The sequence below is a fragment of the Electrophorus electricus genome, chromosome 12, assembly GCF_041902795.1.
Source record: "Electrophorus electricus isolate QZ-2024a chromosome 12, ASM4190279v1, whole genome shotgun sequence".
Taxonomy (NCBI): Eukaryota; Metazoa; Chordata; class Actinopteri; order Gymnotiformes; family Gymnotidae; genus Electrophorus; species Electrophorus electricus.
Genome location: NC_137508.1, coordinates 2,896,143 through 2,915,636, shown reverse-complemented (window position 1 = coordinate 2,915,636; position 19,494 = coordinate 2,896,143). Strand labels below are relative to the sequence as shown.

The 19,494-nt window shown below is 40.3% G+C and overlaps 1 protein-coding gene across 5 annotated transcripts; it reads right to left on the bottom strand.

Moving 5' to 3' along the window:
- Positions 1-101: 101 nt before the first annotated feature.
- On the bottom strand, positions 102-12,845 carry rufy2 (RUN and FYVE domain containing 2). 5 transcript variants are annotated; one of them, XM_027000423.3, is made up of 19 exons: positions 12,679-12,845; positions 11,990-12,142; positions 9,838-10,011; positions 9,264-9,381; positions 8,260-8,361; positions 7,475-7,598; positions 7,321-7,385; positions 6,815-6,880; positions 6,614-6,683; positions 6,431-6,532; positions 6,089-6,205; positions 5,638-5,805; positions 5,413-5,510; positions 3,709-3,828; positions 3,352-3,481; positions 3,017-3,111; positions 2,778-2,826; positions 2,593-2,673; positions 102-1,188 (listed from the first exon to the last, which is right to left on the bottom strand). In XM_027000423.3, the coding sequence occupies exons 2-19, from the start codon at positions 12,063-12,065 to the stop codon at positions 1,045-1,047; spliced, it is 1,899 nt and encodes a 632-aa protein (XP_026856224.1). In that variant the 5' UTR covers positions 12,066-12,142; positions 12,679-12,845; the 3' UTR covers positions 102-1,044. The 5 variants fall into 5 exon arrangements, 4 of the variants coding, with proteins under 4 accessions (XP_026856224.1, XP_026856222.1, XP_081580619.1 ...); XM_027000421.3 differs by lacking the exons at positions 11,990-12,142; positions 12,679-12,845 and adding an exon at positions 10,961-11,506; XR_014126452.1 differs by lacking the exons at positions 3,017-3,111; positions 11,990-12,142; positions 12,679-12,845 and adding an exon at positions 10,961-11,504 and having other exon boundaries at positions 1,130-1,188.
- Positions 12,846-19,494: the final 6,649 nt, after the last annotated feature.

Sequence of the window (19,494 nt, the reverse complement as noted above, 5' to 3'; positions counted from 1 at the left end):
AAAATGTGGGTCTTAAATTGTAGATGTGTGACTGCTCTTAACCCTGAGATGAATATAGGCCTGCTATAAACACCTTAAAAAATAATACGGAGGACATAAAATGGAAGTATTAACTTTAGTGGTTTAAGACATATTTACAGGTAAATACTTTCACATTTGAAAATGTGACTTAGCAACTGTTTTTATAAGTTTACACTTGAATGCATTAAGATGAAGGTAACCATGAATATTCAAGGCGAGTAGCAGTCCAAGTTTCCACTTTACAAACCACACAAGTCTTGGCATAGCTGTTTATAACCTGTAATGTGGTATAGTGTGAAATAATACTTCAATTTCAATTTCAGAATGGAAAAAAAGTTGGATATTGATTGCAGGGCACTATCTGAGCTAATTCCATTGCAATCAAACTTGAGCAGCACTGAAAAGCTTAGTGCTTTTTAAAAAAAATTCCACCCCTTCAGGCACTCAGGACATCTTTAAAGATCCCGTCTTTATGACTGACCTTTCATACAGGCATACATTAACTTGCATACAAAATAAACTAAAACGCCTCAGAATACATTTGCTCATTCTTGACAATAAGACGATATGTTCACCCTACATTCCAGAGGTGGTCTTACACCACAGCATGTAATGTCATCCTCATACAATAACCTAACCTGTTTAGTATGCTGTATGCAGAGTGTGCTTTAGTGCTGCTTGCTTGTAGTGTTCAAAACATGTAATGGCTATATTGTAATTCATTTTAAGTCTTTGAAATGCTACAAGCCACTCAACAAGTTTGCTTACCATACTCAATACCTTCTTTGGGCACTTCACATAACTGAACAGCTGCTGGTGTGCTGTTTTGACACGGCTGTAGAGCTCCCATTTGAAATGTAAACTTATAACAATGAATAACAGGTGCAGAGATTTTGGTCACTTTTGTTATAGTTTGACATGATGCAGGAAAACATGGTAGTCAGAGTTAAAGTCAACCCTGGCCACTTTGGCAGCACATGGTTTGTGTGTGTGTGTGTGTGTGTGTGTGTGTGTGTGTGTGGCTTATGCAGTGTTGGAAGAGCAGCGCTGAAGCAGAAGAGCATGGCACGTGTCACACACTCGGACAGGCTTTGGAGATGCTGGCAGAGGTAACTCGTTATCTGAACAAGCATTGCAGAAGATCTCCCCACAGTTCCTACAGTGATGCTGCAAAGAGAAAAGAAACCCAAGATGAGCATCACAAACAGGGCTATCCTCTCACTTCAGTTACAGAACAGGCTTCTTCTTATTGGGGTGCAATGACCACTCAATAGCATATTCAAAAACGCACAAAATGTGTTACATTCTTTATTCTATTGTGAAATATGGGCCTGATTTATCTTTTCACACTAAGTAAATGTTTACTGATATTTAATTGCTAAAATGTTTCATTCAAAGTTCATATTAAAAATAGCAAGTACAACTCTATGATGTGAAGCAGCGTGTCATATTGCAAACACCTTTTTGAATAGGTTTTTACACTGCATGGTGCTGTTACTTTTTACCTTTACATTTTCAACAATTGGCAGATGCTCTTATTCAGATCAGCGACTTCATGTCACTTGCACTTTGTTCCTACACTACCAGGTGAGCTACATTAGTACGCACCATATGAAATGTATTGGCTCATGACAATCAAAATTTGATGTTTCATAAAAGTTTATTTAAATAGAAAATATAAAATTATAATTAAATACAATTGACAAATAGAAAAGGAAAACAAAATAATGGAATAATAAAAAGGAATTAAAAGAAGAAAATCCACATTAAAAGACTAAAGTGCACTAATAAAATACCAAATAACAGTATAACGTACTGCCAGAAATAACGCAAGAATGGAACTAAAAGGAAAAAAAAAAAATGTTGGATTAAAAACTGGTTTATTTGGGGCACATCTACATTTGTACAGGGGTTGGGTCCTTCTGTGTGTAGTATAAGAACTAAATGCTGCTTCACCGTGTTTGGTTTGACTTCTAGACTCTACACGCTGGTTGTATTCATGGATTCAAGAGCCCAACTGGCTTTATACCAGTAGTGATTCTGGGCCTAATCAGTATATGGTAGTGATTTACACTAGTAGTGCTTTCTACACTAGTAGTGCTTTACAGTCAGTTCTGTAACTAACTGGAAGCCAGTGTAGAGATTTTAGAACTAGAGTAATGTACTCAAGTCTCTTTGGTTAAAAGTCATAGCAAGTCGTAGCTGTGGACTGGTCTTTTTTAGGAGAGTCCTGTTAGGAGACCATTACAGTAGTTAACCCTGCCGGAGATAAAAGCATACACAAGTTTCTCTAGGTCTCATTGAGACTTTGACTTTAGCTATATTCTTAAGATGACAGAGATGTGGCTAGTAAAGGTGGGATCTGACTCTATTAGAATACCTACTAGGTCTTTAGTCTTTATCCCTAGATTTGAGATGTACACTGATTTTAAGTCCTATTTTAGATCTTTTTAACTTGTTAAAGCCGCTCTGATGTAATGGGCATTGTAATGGATGATTTTAAAGAAGGTAGACACTCAAAGACTCTGAGACACATTTAAATGCAAGTGAATTGTGACTTGTGGGTCTCACCTTTCTCCTGGAGATGGAGAACTCCTTCTCACAAAGCTTGCAGTGTGTGGCATCCTTATCCTTAAGCCACACCTGGCCACCCTAAAATGAGCCTAGCATTTAGCCAGCTTGCACTAGTTACAGCTGAATCTTAATCAACTGAACCATGAGAACAGAAATATTAAAACATCAGGCAAAGCACCTACCTGGAGCGCTTTATTGGCTTCTTTAATATCCTCAATTTTCAATTTTGACCTGATACGAAAAACAATGTGGATTGGTTCAGAGCTGTGCAGCTCCTCTTACAAAGAGGATAAGGGTAAGGAAATGGAACAAGACAAGGTGGCCCAAAAGGGGTTGGCTGAACTGTAACCAGTAAACAAACAAATCCTGAATAAATCTGACCAGTAAATGAATAACTTATTGGGCACAGGGCACAACTCACTCGCTGAGTTTGCAACCTAGCTCCTCTAGCGCCTGCTCTTGTTCCTCACAGATCCCCTTCAGCTGGGTGTTTTCATCCTGCAGCCTGTGAAACTCCTGATTGGCATCAACAAGACTCCATTAAACTCCATTATCACCGGTATAGGAGACATGCTTCCATAGGCCAAGGCTTATGGCACCAGGCGAATGGACTATTCACCAGAACGAATTAAGGGCGATTCAGCCCATGAAGTTTCTAGAACAAATATATCAGAGTTGATGCCTCCATAGACTTGAATCTCTGCATTTTACTGGTCATTATGAAATTATGGAAGGCAGAAGAATTTTTGGTTTTACTTTTTTGAGTGCATTAATTTGCTGAGCCTCAGCCTTCAGCTGGGAGACTGTCTCCCGTTCTCTCTCTAGGTCGTTCTGTAACGTTTGACGCCACTCTCTCTCAATTTTCAAATCTGTTTCCAGCTGAAACCTAAAGAAAACAGAAAGTAGTTCAGACATGTAATTCAAAGGGATTCTCTCCTCTTCATTAATGAATTGATTCATACAGTTTTATCATTCAAATAAATGTACATAAAATTATGCAATAAAATGCAATAAAAACTTGGGCCCTTTATTAGGACCAAGCACTGCACATAGCACTGAAAAGGAGAGGCAGAAAGAAACGCATCAATCTACAACAAAATTCTCTACACTTACATCTGCTTCTCCCGCTGGGCTATCTGCTTTTGGAGGCTGTCTGCTTTGTTGGTAAAGTCTTGCTTGAACCGGCGCATTCCGTCTTCGGCGCTCAGACGGTCCCTCTCCGCATCCTGCAATCTGGCGTAATTCAAACCAACCGGGTAAAACCGAGGCTCCGATCACAAGGGTAAGATGGGTTGGGGGTGGGGGGGGGGGGGGGTAATGGAACAAATAAATGGGCAAAAGAAAAAGAGGGCCAAAACTGCACAGGCACGCTACCCCACGAAAGACCGGCAGCAAACGCATAAACAGCTGGCCAAAAAAAAAGAGCCGAACTGAAAAGTTGATAGAGCCTAATTGACAGTTAAGGGCATAGGGAGTTTGAGTTAGGCTGACTGAAATGTCTGGACAAATATAATTTCTCATAAGAAGAATAATGCAATATTCAGCACCTTATTAAGAATAAGCTTAATAAAGTGAATATTAGTAAATGCAGTACTTTAGATGTATGTGAAATAATGAACTAAAATATATAGGAACAGTTTAAAACAATTTATTGATGATCTGGATAAAAGACACACCATAATCATTGTTTGCTCTTATTGTTACAGTACGGTAGTGTGTATGCCATGTTACAGTACCACGAGAAAGAACTCTGGAATCACTAACCGATATGTGGAAAAAACAAATATCCACCATATCTAACAACCAAGTCTAAAAAGACGCTAATAGAGAGCATTCAAACCCTTTATTTTCACGATACTACATATTGCCAAACACATTGTGTCACAAATCGTGAATTTATCTTAAAATCAGAAGGAAATATCTTTGACAAGTTTGTACTGGTGTTCTGTATCTGTGCTGGCACATTTTACAAACGACATGGCCAGAGTTCGTGTCTGGTTGAGCAGGTCTTTATCGCTATTTCCATTTAATATAGTGAGAGATTAAATATCGTAGAGAGGGGAGATATATTGATGAAAAATGATGGTATTAAAATCAGGGAGAGGATGTGGAAAAGAAAGACAAGGGAAGAACAGAAAGGGAAAGAGGATGTAAACATCAGTGAATTCTCACGTCAATCAGAGCTTCGAAAAGTTGTTGAGCAGCGCGTCCGTTAAAATGGTCACGAATAAGATGGCAGTAAACCAATGGAGAAGAGGGGAGGTGGGCTGCACAGACAGAGGCGTGAGAAAAGCTCACAACCACATAACCAGCACGCACGAGTGGCCAGGTGCAAGGGTCCAGCGTGTCATGGCAAGGCAGGGTGTGCAGGGCATGGCGTGTGCTAGCCTGCCCAGGGAGCAGGGCTGGAGCCTCCTTAGTCAGCTCCCTGCGTGTGTTAGGCGTGACCCCTTAGCCACGCCGAACACACGCACGTAACATATCCGGAGATGCATTCAGACCTGCATCACTACATCTGTCTGCGACTCACTGGCTTGGTTCAACTGAATTCAGGAACAAACACGTCCATGTCCCTTTTACTGTGTTTCAAACGTTGTTCGATACAGGAAATCTAAATCTCTGCCAAGATGACTGGAAAATCAAAACTGAGAACACGGAATGGCGTATAAGTAGTTGTGTTTTTATTCCCACAGGAATAAACAACTCTGGGGTGCTCACATGAAACTGTCTGTACTTGAAGCTGAATGCATCTTAGGAACATGACTTAGCATTATGCCAAATAACATATGATCCACTCTGATATCCTTCTTTGCTCACCTTTGTTCTAGCTGTCTCATAGTAGCTGTTATCTGATTCGTCTTCTCCTCCAACCGTGCAATCATGTCATTTTTCTGTTTCATGCCCTCATCAGAAGACTGTAGACAGTTATGAAATGAATCAAATACAGTTACTGCAAAAGTGCGATCCACATCTAATAAAAGATGCACCACGTTTAACGTCTTCCGTTTAACCAAAAGGTAGCTGAACTGGTAGCGAGCTTACCTGCATTTTCTGATACATCTCAACATTGATGGCCTTCACTTCATCCAACTGCTGCCGAAGTCCGATCAAAGTGTCCTGCTTCTCATGGATGTCCTTCTCCAGAAGCTTCATGGCCAACTCCATCTCCTGCTTCATGTTAACCTGCACCACTAACTCATTCTCCACATCCTACAGCAGTACAAGCCCAACACGTTGCACCTGATCAGATTTCAAACAGAACCGCTGATATAGAATTCTGACATTGTTGATATGTAGTTCTAACAATGTTCTAGCGTTGTTGCATTCTTCTGTCTTTTTATGGTTAAAAATTAAAATGACCCATGGTGTGGTCATGGGTGCAAAGTTGGTACCTTTGAATCTTTAAAACAAATGGCACTTAATGGAATGAAAAGGAACCGGATAAAAGAGAGAAAAGAAACCGGATAAAAGGGCATTTTGAGAAGCGACTGACCTGCCGGAGCTGACACTCCTCTTTTAGTTGCCTGCGAGCCTCGTTGTACATCTCATCCAGGCCCTGCCTGGACTGCTTATACGTGTCCAGCTCACAGTTCACATCACCCTGTGTAACCTGTGCACAGCACAGTGACATTTTTGCCACAGACTAAATTAAATAAAACCATAGTAAAATTAAATAAATACATTTACCTTCACCATTCACTTGTTCAACAAGATATTTGGCTGTAGGCTAATTTACAAAGCTTTTATCTATTTAGCTTATTTTTTTAAAAATGAGAACAAAGAGTACTTTTGTATGTAGCACAAAAACCCCCCACAAATTAACATGACAAAATACCTCAAGACGCTGCTGAGCCTTCATGAGAATTAATGAGTTCTCAGATCTGAGCTGGTGGTTCTCTTCCTGTAGTTTGATTATGTTGTTTTTGGCTATTGCCAACTAGAGGTAAAAAAGAAAGAGAACTGCTGATACCACATCTGGCTGCATAGCTGCCGTACATGTTCTCAGAAACAACATTACCTCCTCAATGAGTCTGGAGTTTGATTTCTCTAATGAGTCCACACGTCCCTGAAGACCCTGAACAGTGGAACTAAGGCAGAGAAATGATGCATGTAATTTTATAGGCACTGAAGGAACTCCTGAGATTCTTCTGAATCAGGATGCATCAATGGCATCCTGCATAATATGGTTGCAAATTTTAGAGAAAAAATCTGTACTCACTTGAGCTGCCTGTTTAATTCTTCAACATAGTTCTTCTGGTCCAATATCGCTGCAATTTGTCCATTTCTTGTTATGAAACAATGAAATCAGATGTTATTAAGCCTGCATTGTAAATTTACTGTATAGATAGATAGATAGATAGATAGATAGATAGATAGTAATTGCATTGTAAATTTACTCTCTCTCATGTGTTATATATATATATATATATATATATATATATATATATATATATATATATATATATATATATATATATATATATATATATCTGTGTGCCTGTGTGAAGAACTGTTGAGCTCTGTTCTGCTCTCTAGAGAGAGACAGAGAGAGATCACATGTAGCAGAGCTCCACAGTTCTTCACACAGGCACACAGAGACAGGATATTCTGAAACACATGCACTGAAATACATAAGCTTTAGAGAGAGAGAGAGAGAGAGAGAGAGAGAGAGAGAGAGAGAGACAAAATTAAGAATGTTTCTCCAAACATGAAATGTATTCTTACCTTTCTTCACTCCTATAGTCGTCAATGTCATTTTTCAAGTACATTGAAAAATCGATCACACCAACCTGAGTAATTGAAAAACTTAATATAAGCTTTATGATCTCATATTAACAGTGCAGCATCTCAGTGTACAATCAAATAAATTTTTTTGTACTTGTGTGTCCAGGTCTTCGCCCTTCACGCACAGGTTGGCATCAATGACGTTGAGTCCCACCAGGAGGCCAACGATGACTGCTCCCTCCTCCTCCAGCATGACCGCAGAGCTTTCATAGAAATCGCTGTACCACACACACACAATTTTCAACTTACACTGTGTAGGGCAGTGTGGTGAAGTACTGCAAAACTAGGAACTACAGCTGAAAGGAACTACTGGACCAGGATATAAAAACAGTATGTATCTGTATTGCTACAGTATCTATCCATATTCTGCCTGTAAAACATGCTCCATCAGTAGAGGGTCCCTTAAACATCACTCTATAGCAAAACTAACACTGAAACACACACCTGCTTTGGAGTACCTGTATTGGCCTCCAGTAATCTGTAATGGTTGAAAGTGAAATGAAATAATTTCATAATAATTGTAAGTCGCTTTGGATAAAAGCGTCAGCTAAATGCCATAAATGTAAATGTAAATATCAGGACTAATCTGATTGTGCAGCTATTAACTGCTCATACACTCATTCCTCCCACTGTGACGTGAAATATTTAATCTACGTCTCAGTGCGTAGTTTCCCATACTCCAGACCTTGTTGGATTTTCCCTGCTCTAGCACATCACACTCAGCATATAATGTGCTTAATTACTAATAAGAATTATTCAGTTGTATTAATGTAGTAACAAACAGAAAAACTATACAGTACAATTCAGTACAATTACATCTGACCCCTGTTACTACAGGTATTTAATCATGATTAATATAAAGGTAAAAAGGTCCCTCACCTCAGGATGTCTTTCCTGGTGATTAGAACACGCAGGTAATCTGCTAATCTCTTCTGCATCAGTGCCAGTCTCAGCCATGCCCTAGCTCTGCCCAGCGGCGTCCTAACACACACACACACACACGATGCATGCCCACACAAAGCACAGTGTGAGCCAGCCTGCAAAAGGCAGTATCAAGCATTTGCTCTTCATCTTGCTAGCACATAAATTACATCTACACCACACAACCTTGGTGCTGACTCTCATATATGGGCTCTTGCTGTACATCTGCTATGTATACTTACATATAAATCATCTACTTTCTGCGCATTTTATAAGTGACTCTGATTAGCAACTTAATTTACTTAATACATTTATATGCACATAATTTGACAGGTGTGACATTAGTGTAATACATGCACTACAAATATATGCAAATATTTAAGCATTTCTTGTCTGACTGGAAAGTGTTCAGACGGCTTATACCAAATACTAACTGTTTCAAAAGGATTCTGTGAGTTTTTGGTGCTTCACTGTTAAAGTGAGCTTGCTTTTTGACCTTTCTGTCTCAGCTGCAGGTTTCGTTTGTGTCTGGGAAGTGGAACTGAAATTGGCACTTCCCCCTACTGTTTCAAGTGCCTCTAAAGAGCCACCCTGCACAGCGGGAAAGGGCAGTGGAATGAAGGGTGTTTTCCGCACACATCTGGCGGATTCAGTCGTGAACCGAGGTGTGTCTAATGAATTTACACAGAAATCTCTGAAGAACAGCAAACACAGAAAAGATCGCTGAGAATGCAAAGCTGTTGAGCGAGAATTAAAATAACCCAGCAGGATGCAGCCTGAAGATTGCTGTGTAAACATATGACACCAAATGTATTTTTTTGTTAGCTATTGTTAGATTATAAAAACTAAAACTAAAGCCATTGCTCAAAAACAGTGTTGTTTAGAGCAACAGTGTAATCCTTTAAAAATGCACAGCATATGAGAATGGTGATGGGAGTATGTGGCCATGCTTATGTCCATACTTCAGACCCGGTAAGTCCCGTACACTGGCCGCGATCTCCCCTGCCTCTGGACACAGCTTCTCCACCATCTCCAGAGGCCCCCACAATGACTTGTTGTAACCAAGAAACGTCTTCTTCACTAAAGCCAGAGACAAACATGTTTACTACACAGCAAATAATCAAATCGTTATTGACAGTCACTGCACCCAAATCACAGGTAAGCATCATCCAAGGCATGCAGCTGTTACTCACTTCAAACTGTACAATGTGTCAGTGCTCTTTTTAAAACAGAATCCACATATCTGTGTATTTACTTGTATTCACAGATCTGACAATCTCCTTTCCCCTATCTACTGCACATATTCATCTGTCTGCAGCCAAAAATAATAGTTAGGTACATATTAGTCATCACAAGTGACTGCACATGAGAAACAATGACTTCTCATAGCACTTCACGTGTGTCGAACTTTCCAAACATTTAATTGGCCCGATATCATAGGCCCATTAGGAGTAAATCCAATCCACAGTGAGGCTTACTCTCTGGAAAACTATCCCCTACACTATAACAGGCTCAACTGGCATCAGACTCTTGTACCTTTGAGACCATGTTTCAGACAGTGCTCCATAACAACAAAGAACTGCTGCAGAGGGGGATAGTCCGAGTCCAGGGTTCGTCCGAAGCTGAGGGCCGACTCGATTAGGCCTTTAATGCTGAGCTTGGCCATGTTGAGCAAGTTGGCCCGTTCCATTGCCATAGGGTCCCGGAAAGCTAGAAGACATCGTAAGCAGAATGTTGTTAGTACAGAGGAACTAGTTCTGGATCTAGCTTGAAGGTTAAAGGACAAGAAAGAATGAACAAAAAAAACTTAACCAAGACACCAAGGCAGATAATTAAATAACAGAAACTAATACAAGGCAAAGCTCTACCTATCAGAATATGAATCAGTAGCATAATCCACTGAATTAGCAAAAAGGCAAGATAAACTTTAACCTGAAAGTAACTGCCAGTATTTGTGTGTGTTCACTGATGCAAGCAGCAGTGAAATGCATCAAGGCGGTTTGGTGCCACATTTCAGCATGAAATGTGAAACAGCAGACAAATGTCAGAGAGGGCTAAATACAGAGTCAACTATCTGAAATTTAAATGTGGTGTGCTTGTCCAAACTGAATACAACATTATATAAAGCTTTCTGATCCACGCAATCATCTCCATCTTACCTGTTCTATTCTATTCTGTCAGACCTTGCAGGCAGTCATGTAAAGTCAAGCCTATGTACTTTTAATCGTTCTGCTCTGGACATACATAAATCCACTTTGTATTAATATCTTAATTTAGCATATAAAATAAACGTAGGGGGACAGATTACTTGCTTTAACATCTTATAATACCACAGGTGGGGATAAGTGAGTAAAGACTGTGCATCGTACAACGTCATGCGTCCAGGTGTTCACAAAACGGTTACTAGACAAAATTCTGTACATACATGTTATGACAGAATTATTCCGTGTTTAACTTAAGGCCGCTCTTTTAAACCAAATTTTGTCTTTCTGGCACATTTAAGATGTGAAAACACCCTGTTGTATTCACCGTCGAAGGCTTTATTGTTCTCATATAAGCAATGACATCATTCTAACCGGGGGAGGGACCGCCATCCCCGTAATGTACATGCCGATCAATATAAACTGGACTTCTGCCTTTGCAAAGATCACAAACCTACCCTTGACACTCCATTCCTCTGCAAACGGGGATACTTTAGGCTCGGCGACCTTAGGGAGAACGTGAATGCCGCCTGAAAAGGTTTCCGAGGCTTTCCTAGCTAAAGCGAATATGGGCGCCTGCCACCTTCCGTCCACAGATTTGAGGGACGTGCCTGCAGATTTATCCACGCCAGCTTTATCTTCCTGCAGCCTAAGAACTCCGAAGACCTGCGTTTTCTCCTTATTGCCGTCCGCCTCGGCCAGGGTAAAATCTTGCTCCGCAGGTGTGGCCATAGTGAAAGTGAATACTCCGATGGATCGGAGCGATATTTCACCTCGCAACCACAGTGGACATATTGAACGACGCTGATGAACTATACAGTCGCAGATGTCCAAAAAAACAAACAAAAAAACCCGGATAGCACTCGTCAGCACCCGTGTAACTCCAGCGTGTGTTCAGAGGACGACACGTTTCCGAATGTAACCGCGCCGAATGCAGCGCCACATCGCCGGTTTGTTTACACCCGCGCTGCCCTGCCCTACGCGTCTGCACCACAGAAGGGGTGGGACACGGAGATCTACAGAAAGCGCCACGTAATTCCGTGGAAAACACATGGAGATATACCACCCTCTGCTGGCCTTAAAAATCGTCATATAGCGCTATACAACCTAATTTAATATGCGAAGTTGCCCTTTCGTAAATGCTTTCCTTTTAATAAAACGGATTCGTGAGGTTGAAATACCTCTGATATAACCAGCAAACAACCGCAGACACAAGCACTACGTTTTTTCATTCCGATCTATACATTCTCAGTCACCGATGTTTGTTCAGTGTTTGTCCACATTCTTAAATCGTGAAAAAAAGCATCCATTGCTTTAATGAATGTCACAGAATCTCCCCCCGTTAACCCGACAGAGCCTTTGTTTTGACGCACAGCCTACGTGCTGATCCAATCTGGGATGAACTCATCAACTTTAATGGTTCGCTTTTCACATTTGTTTGATACTGGACAAACTAAATCAGCACTGTGAAGCTTTCTGTACTTTACCTTGACAGTAGGCCAGGCGCTCGATGCTCTCGCTGTGGGTGATGCCCCATCGGTGCAGGCTCTGCGGGGAATACATGCGTGCTCCGGGCTCTCTCCTGTCTCCACAGTCCGTGTAAGGCTCGCCGAGACCTCACCCACTCCACTCGGACTGCACTGAAATAAAGGAAAGAACACGGGTTGCTCTCTTTCACACTCGCTCTGCTCAAAACTAGAGCTTTGCAAAGTTTTACAACACCGTTTTCCAGCTGAGGTTTATCCATACAAGGTGGAGTGTTCAAGTTGGAAGACATATACAATCTAATAAATGTATAGAACATGTCCAGCCGAAGGAGGTTTGTTCTAAATCGTTTTGTGGAGATCGTTTTGTGCGACACACTGATAGTGATACTGCTACACGCGACAGCCAACACTATGTTGCCCTGCCCTTTGCAAAAGCCTGTCTTATGACAGTTGTTTCCTGCACTTCTGCCTCACGTGGGTAGAGATGAACACAGATTTGAGCTCATACACCAGCCAGGCGCAGTGGCTCTTAGCATGTATGCAGAGAGCTGCAAATACTTTACCTGCTGTTCCACTGACCTCAGCCATAAGAACATGACACAGACACACACACACACACACACACACACACACACACACACACACACACACACACACACACACACACACACACACACACACACACTTACCTGTATACAGCTGCTTTCAGGCTGGACCCAGCTGCCTGGGACTGGGACTATTGCACTGGGCGTGCGGGGCACTGTTGATGAGATGAGGGAGCCTCATTTGCTGCAGTAGCGGATGTTGGGGAGGGGATGTCTCCTACTGGAACAGAGTGCGCTGGGTGCAGGAGAGAAGGGCCAGCACGATGGGGGAGGCGCTTCACCCACCCTGGAGCAGGGGTAGCAGGGCAAGAGAATGGAGGGGGTGGAACTACAGCGCAGTCTTCTCAGCCAATCAAGAGCAAGCTCGGCTATTGAGGAAGTGGCTTTGAGAGTGACATTGCATTACAAGGGTATTTGTTTAGCTAAGCAGAACGTGAAATTCAAACGAAAAATAAATATACAAAGTATTTTACACATTGTTTTAAATATTTTAAATTACATTAAGCCGTTTTTTAAATGGCAACACAATTGGAATATTAGACAAACAAGGATCTTACTGAGTCAATATTGGCATAATTTAGAATAGAGTGGCAAAAAATGTTAACCCTCGTGAAGGACAATCCACACCAGTACAGTTTCTTTCCAGTTATGACATTTAATATAGACAGCAGAAACTGATAAAAGGCCATCTTTGCACAGAGATATTGGAGAGGCACGGTTTCAGAGATCTCACATTCACTCAGAAAAATCAGTTCACCCAATGTCAAATTCTTATTTAAGTATTTAAAAGACACAAATAAATAAATAAACAATGACGTACGAAAGAAACATGCAAGTCCATTATTTTAAAGATTAACAATCATGTAAATAATTTTGACTGTTTAAATTTGAATGAAAAATGGTGAAAAGTTATCTTTACCAATAAAAGTACTTGTTTTTTTTATTTTATGGTATGTCTATTACACACACACACACACACACACACACACACACACACACACACACACACACACACACACACACACACACTTACAAACTTCCCTGCCTTCTCTACTTCTCATTAAATGCTGTAGTATTTTTTTTATCCATAAGATGGCAGTGGGTACTAGCAAGAATATTTTAAAAGTACTGGAAAATGTAAAAAATTTTAAACCTATACTTACCTAATAGTAGTGTCTTACATATTATTTTCTGTAGGCTTTTGTGTTTGTAGAACAGTGATTATTCAGGGATTTTCAAAAGATACATCTGTATATGATAGACATTCAGCATTATTTAGTAGATTTTTTTTGTCTTTTTAAAAGAAACACATATTCTGACCTCTTTTGTGCAACCAGATGAAGAATAGTGGAAATAAAGAATTTACATTCCCTGTTCAAAGGCCCTTTCTAGAAACAAATTAATATTCCTTCCTGTAACTTCAAGTCAAATGTTAAAGCAGAGTTAAAGTAGAATTTTGCATAATGAGTGAGCTATGTTTTGATGCGCTTTATTCACCAGACCATGCAGGACATTGGACTTCCAGGTGTTCACTCAAACACCTTGTTGCTTGTTCTTGCCGCAACCTCTCTTGTCCAGTTGAGAACTAATGATGCAAGTATTTACTTGAATAGATGTAAACACACCCCGGCATATAGGGATTACAAAACCCAAGGCTAAAGCAAACCATTTCTCATGTTATTTGAAATCATTCTGATCTTGATAAAGCATATTCTGGACATGATCCTGACAGAATAGTTTTTGTTGTTGCTGTTGTTGTTGGTAGTGACCAGTTTACAACAGTTTGATTCACATTAGGATTTTTATATGAAATTTGTCATTCTTTTAATCTTTTTTTTTTTTTAATTCAGGAGCAATGTTGTGGTTTTCACATTATCTTTTACAAATGCAAAGTTAAAGTTTCTTTAGTTTGAATAAAAAACTAAAAAAAAAAAACTTTTTTTTTTTTTTTTTTTTTTTTTTTTAAATAAAATGCTTGTTTTTGATGAGCAATTTATTCAAACCCAGCATTGTGTGGCAAACAGAGATAGCAGCCTATGGCTGTACATGTGCACCCCCTGTGTCACTTGATACCAGCTCAAGGCTGCGTTTTAATTCAGAAGATGGGAGCATGGGACATTGGTTCTTCATGCATGAAATCAGGGGCCACCTCTGATTACCTGCAGGCTCCCTGCAGCCTTCCTCGGACGCCTACCTGCCAACAAGATTTTGGATGAATATAAATAGTATTAATATAAAAGAATATGAATTTAATGAGTGCTTATTTTGTCTTTAATACCCAACTCCCCTTGCAAGGATATAACAGAGTGTCTGGTTACTTCTGTGTCTCATTGCAGATGCTTTAGTGTTCCTACTCGCACTACTTGGCATTGCACAGACTGGTCTTGGAGTTAGATTTTGTTGTTGTGCACACAGACATTAGGAATAGCTACTGTGTGTTATTTAGAAGTTGTCTTGGAAACATTTTGCCCCTTTTACTGCATATCTCATATCCACAGCTTGGTGAGTGTGGATAGAAAGGTGTCAATGAGTGCCACTGCAAACTTCACTGTGACTTTACTTCACCGGCCTGAATGTGTCCTTGGTCTAGGCGTGTCCTGGTCAGGTGGACCAGTGAGTCAGTGTGTCTTTCCGTCTTGGCGTGCAGTCTGATGTTATCCATGTGCAGTTGATGGTTGATGGATGTTCTGCTCCTGAATCAGTATTGATGACCTGGCTGAGAGTGTTCAGTGCTGTTAAGCTTTGCTCCAAGGTCTCACTTATGAGCCGTCCATTTCATTTCCTCCAAAGCCAGACTCCATCTTTGATCTTCAAATCCTCCTGGAGCTCTGTCAGCTTGCTGACTTCCTTCCGAGTTGTCTTTATCTTCCTTTCCAGCCTTTGTTTACAAGGGGACATTGGGGTGGGCTGTGGCTTGTATATTGTAGCTTATGGTCTCAAGCATGACTACTGTATGTACCAGTTTGCTGGTTTCAGTTAAGATGGTTGGTGGGATTGTGCTTATTGCTGCATTCACATCCACTAGCATGCTGTCTCATGGTAGCATGGTAGCTAAGTTGGGGGAGCCTACAGCTCAGGCTGCAGGAATGAGAGTGGATTATACAGCAGGTCCAACGAGCAGTGGGGGTTGAGCCTCTCGCCATCTTCTGCTCTATTATCTCCATTATAACATAAGAAAGGAATTCCAATCATAACTATTTATAGACCCTGCTTAAGTCTGGAGAGCCCTACATCAGATATTGTAAATTAAAGAGAATCGTAATAAATATGGGGACTTTTGTTCGTGAATGACAATAGCATGTGTATCTGTAATTAAAATAAACGTATTTATATATGGTTATTAGTTGCTAAAAGAAACTATACAACTCACAGACTGCATATTATTTTGTAATTAAGTAATGAAATATTGAATTCCTGAATCCTATATTTTTATCATTTTTTCAATAATATTACTTAAATGGTGTAAGTAGTAAAGGAAACATTGGACAACTGCTGCAAAAATGCCCATCGAAAGGTTCATCCACAGAGCTTCTGTGACATTTACAAACAAAATCTGTCTCTATATTTTCACTGATTGTACTCAACATATCTACTCAATACGTAACACATTTGCTATTCATCCTGTGACATCCCAAAAGACCACAAATATCCTTTATCTAATTGATATGACTGCAGTGATACCATTCTTTCACATTTTAAAATATCTCTGAAACTGGTATATAAACTTAATTCATGAATTTAAAATATGGATTCTCCATGTGCTTTCTCACTCAAGTGGAAAAGAAAAAAATCCAAATCCTTAAACTTGTGGTCACACTCCTTCATTCTGCACCCCGCTCTTCCAGGTCACCGGCCACACCCCTGCACCTGTTCCACCTGTTCGCTATTTCCCCAAATCCCACTCTCCCCATCTCCCATTGAGAACTGGGCTGAGCGTCCACGCCTGTTGCTGGTTTCCTCTGCGTGTATTGATCTGCATCTTCTATTGTCGACTAGCCCCTTTGGATTGCCCTTCGGATATTGTTTGCTGATCACCTGACTGCTTGTCTGTTCACGACTACAAATTTGCCTGCCTCTATGGGCTGTTTCATTAAAACCTTTGTCTGCAATCCCTGGTTGATCCTGACACTTGTGCAGTGTCAAGAGGAAAAAACAACAACAACTTCCAAAGTTGCCTTTGGGCCATATGTATCAGCACCAGAAGCGTTCACATAAACACCGCATATTCTGTACCAGGACAAAACTCCGGGGTAAAATTATGGAGAGAACATTATGCATTTGCGTTTGAATTAATTTGTTCTCAATATTAAAGCATACACAAACAAACCTTTTAAAGAACTTGAACAAACAAAAGAGTAGGTCATAAAAACATGAGCTTGAAGCATAGAAGTATAGTTTATATAAACCCAACTGCTACATGTTCCAGCCTTTCTTGGCCTCTGAATAAAACACAATCACTAAGCTGATGAACTAATCCGGATCTACACTGGCTTTCATAAATCTGTCCATTTTTCTGGCAGGGGTGTTTAGAGCGCTCCTGTCATCCAGTGCACCAAGCGTCAAAGACAATAGGGGAGTGTTTTCAGAACTGATTGTCTTAGACACGTTTCAGCACCCATGTCCTGACTTTACGAGGACCAGTGGTCGATGCTTGTCTGTGTGTATAATGAATATCTGTCCTGAACCTCCAAACCATTGTGCTTGATCAGGAATGTATTGAGCAGATAATATCAGACTGCAAGAAGGGGCATGATCATTCTGTACTCTTGATGGTTCGGTATAATTCAAACCATCTATGGTAAAATGTTCATTTTTAATTCTAAAATATTTATCACCTATGTAGTACCAACCTTATCACCCAGGACTAATTAGAGGATATTTTTCCTTTCAAAGTCAATTTACAGGTCCACTAATGTATGAAGAGGTTTAATGTACGTGACAAATAAACCAAACTTCAAACTTCAAACTTGAAATCTTTAGTAGCACCTGTGATCACATGATTTCATTTGATAAGGTTTGTCATACGTTTTAATCTGCCCGCTCAAGCAGCCCATGCATCAGGCAGAAAGCAAATACACAAGCCCACTGGCCTTCTGAAAATGGCAAATTGGCTGGAGCGTGGCAGATGCCCACAGATGTCAGGCTGTTTCCTGTAGGGCTGAGCCCTTTCGGACACAATAGTGATAAGGGCTCTGGAGGCCCGCAAGCCCCAGGGTGCCACAGGTGTGTCACATTCCTGTGCTCCTCAGGACTGAATGGGAGAAGGCTGCTTGATGAGCAACTAAACAGGGAGTGCCATTAAAGTCAGAGGGGGTTCATTCCCATTTCCTGAAACCTGGAGACACTCATTCATTATGTGCTGTTTGACAGTGGGGTTCAGGTGCAAGAAGAGGGTTGAGCCAATACGCAGCAGAGCCTCTCAGCATCAAATCAAGTTTCAAAACATATCACGCAAGGCAGTGGTCGAAAGAGAACTACAGGTTTATCACTTAAAATGCCAGATGGAAAATATATACTCAAAATATCCACTTAAAATATCAGCATGCTATAATGAAATGTTTCATTACACCCATGTGTTCCTTCAGAACCTGCTAATTAAGGGTATGATTATTACAAATAACATGAACAATTGCATGCTATACTGTTGATGTATCCCAGTTCATATCATCAGCCAATTGTTCATAACCTTAATTTAGCAGGTTCTGAAGGAACACAAGGGCGTAGTGAAACATTTCATTATAGCCTGGTAGTGTGGTATCTTTCGCTGGGGATTTCTATAAGATTAAAGCTGGGTAATTTTGCTGATCCCATCTTGCGTGTCACTTATTTGCTTATGGCTGCATTAAAATTCAGAAAATTATGGATAAATTGGATCTTCAATAATTATCACCCCTCAGTTAACATGAAATGGCCTTTGATAGGCTCTAAAGGTTCTGCATGCATGAACCTGGTGCTTACTTCTGATTTCGGGCAGCCTCTCTGTTTCCTTCTTTAGATGACTCTCACTGCAGATGGTTTAGATAGAGTCACACGGGCAGATCGTAGGCATGGTTAGTGTTATATTTACAAGTCCATCTTCTGTTGTCACTTCTTAGTGTCTAACAATAAAGGATTGTTATAGGAACACCTTTATATAGCTGTTCATGTGGGATATCCATCTCACATAGTCCTGTCATGCATAAGGTAATGCTAATATTATTACAGTTAGAATTCCTCCTAAGAGCATGACCACTGCACAGAACCTCAAGTTTCAAGTTTATTTGTCATGCGCACAGAAATGTCTGCATGTAAGTAGAGACAAAGGCGCACTACCGTTTGGAACGAAGATGAAAAGGGTCGATGCCAAGACAATTCACTCTCTTAAATCTGGCTGCTGAATATTCAGCTACATTTTACCTGACACTGAAATGTATTTTATTGGCACAATTGTTCTCTGAGTGTTGATCAGCATCAGAAGAAAATCAAGAGGGTCACACAAAAACTGAAACATTTTGCTGAAAAAGCCCCAGCATTAGTGTGTGAAAGTCATGTTTGGCTACTCGGTAAACTGTAGCAGGTATTATCAGCCCTTTTTAGACACAATAGTGCATCCATGTGGCTCTAGTTCTGATCCACAGCAGAAGGGTCATTTAAATATAATAACTAATGCTCATGTATCCCACATGCAATAAACATGCTTACTTTGCACAAATTGATTGGTGCACTAATTTATTGGTTTGTATATTACTGCACTTGTATTATTAAAGGATTATCATGCTCTTATTGTTTTTCCTGTTCTTGTTTGTAAAGCCTTTATTATTTTTATGGCAATTGTTTATTGTTATTTATTACTGTGATATGTTCCCAAGCACCACCACCACCATCAAGTTCCCCTTGTGGGAAAATAAGGACTTAAACTGA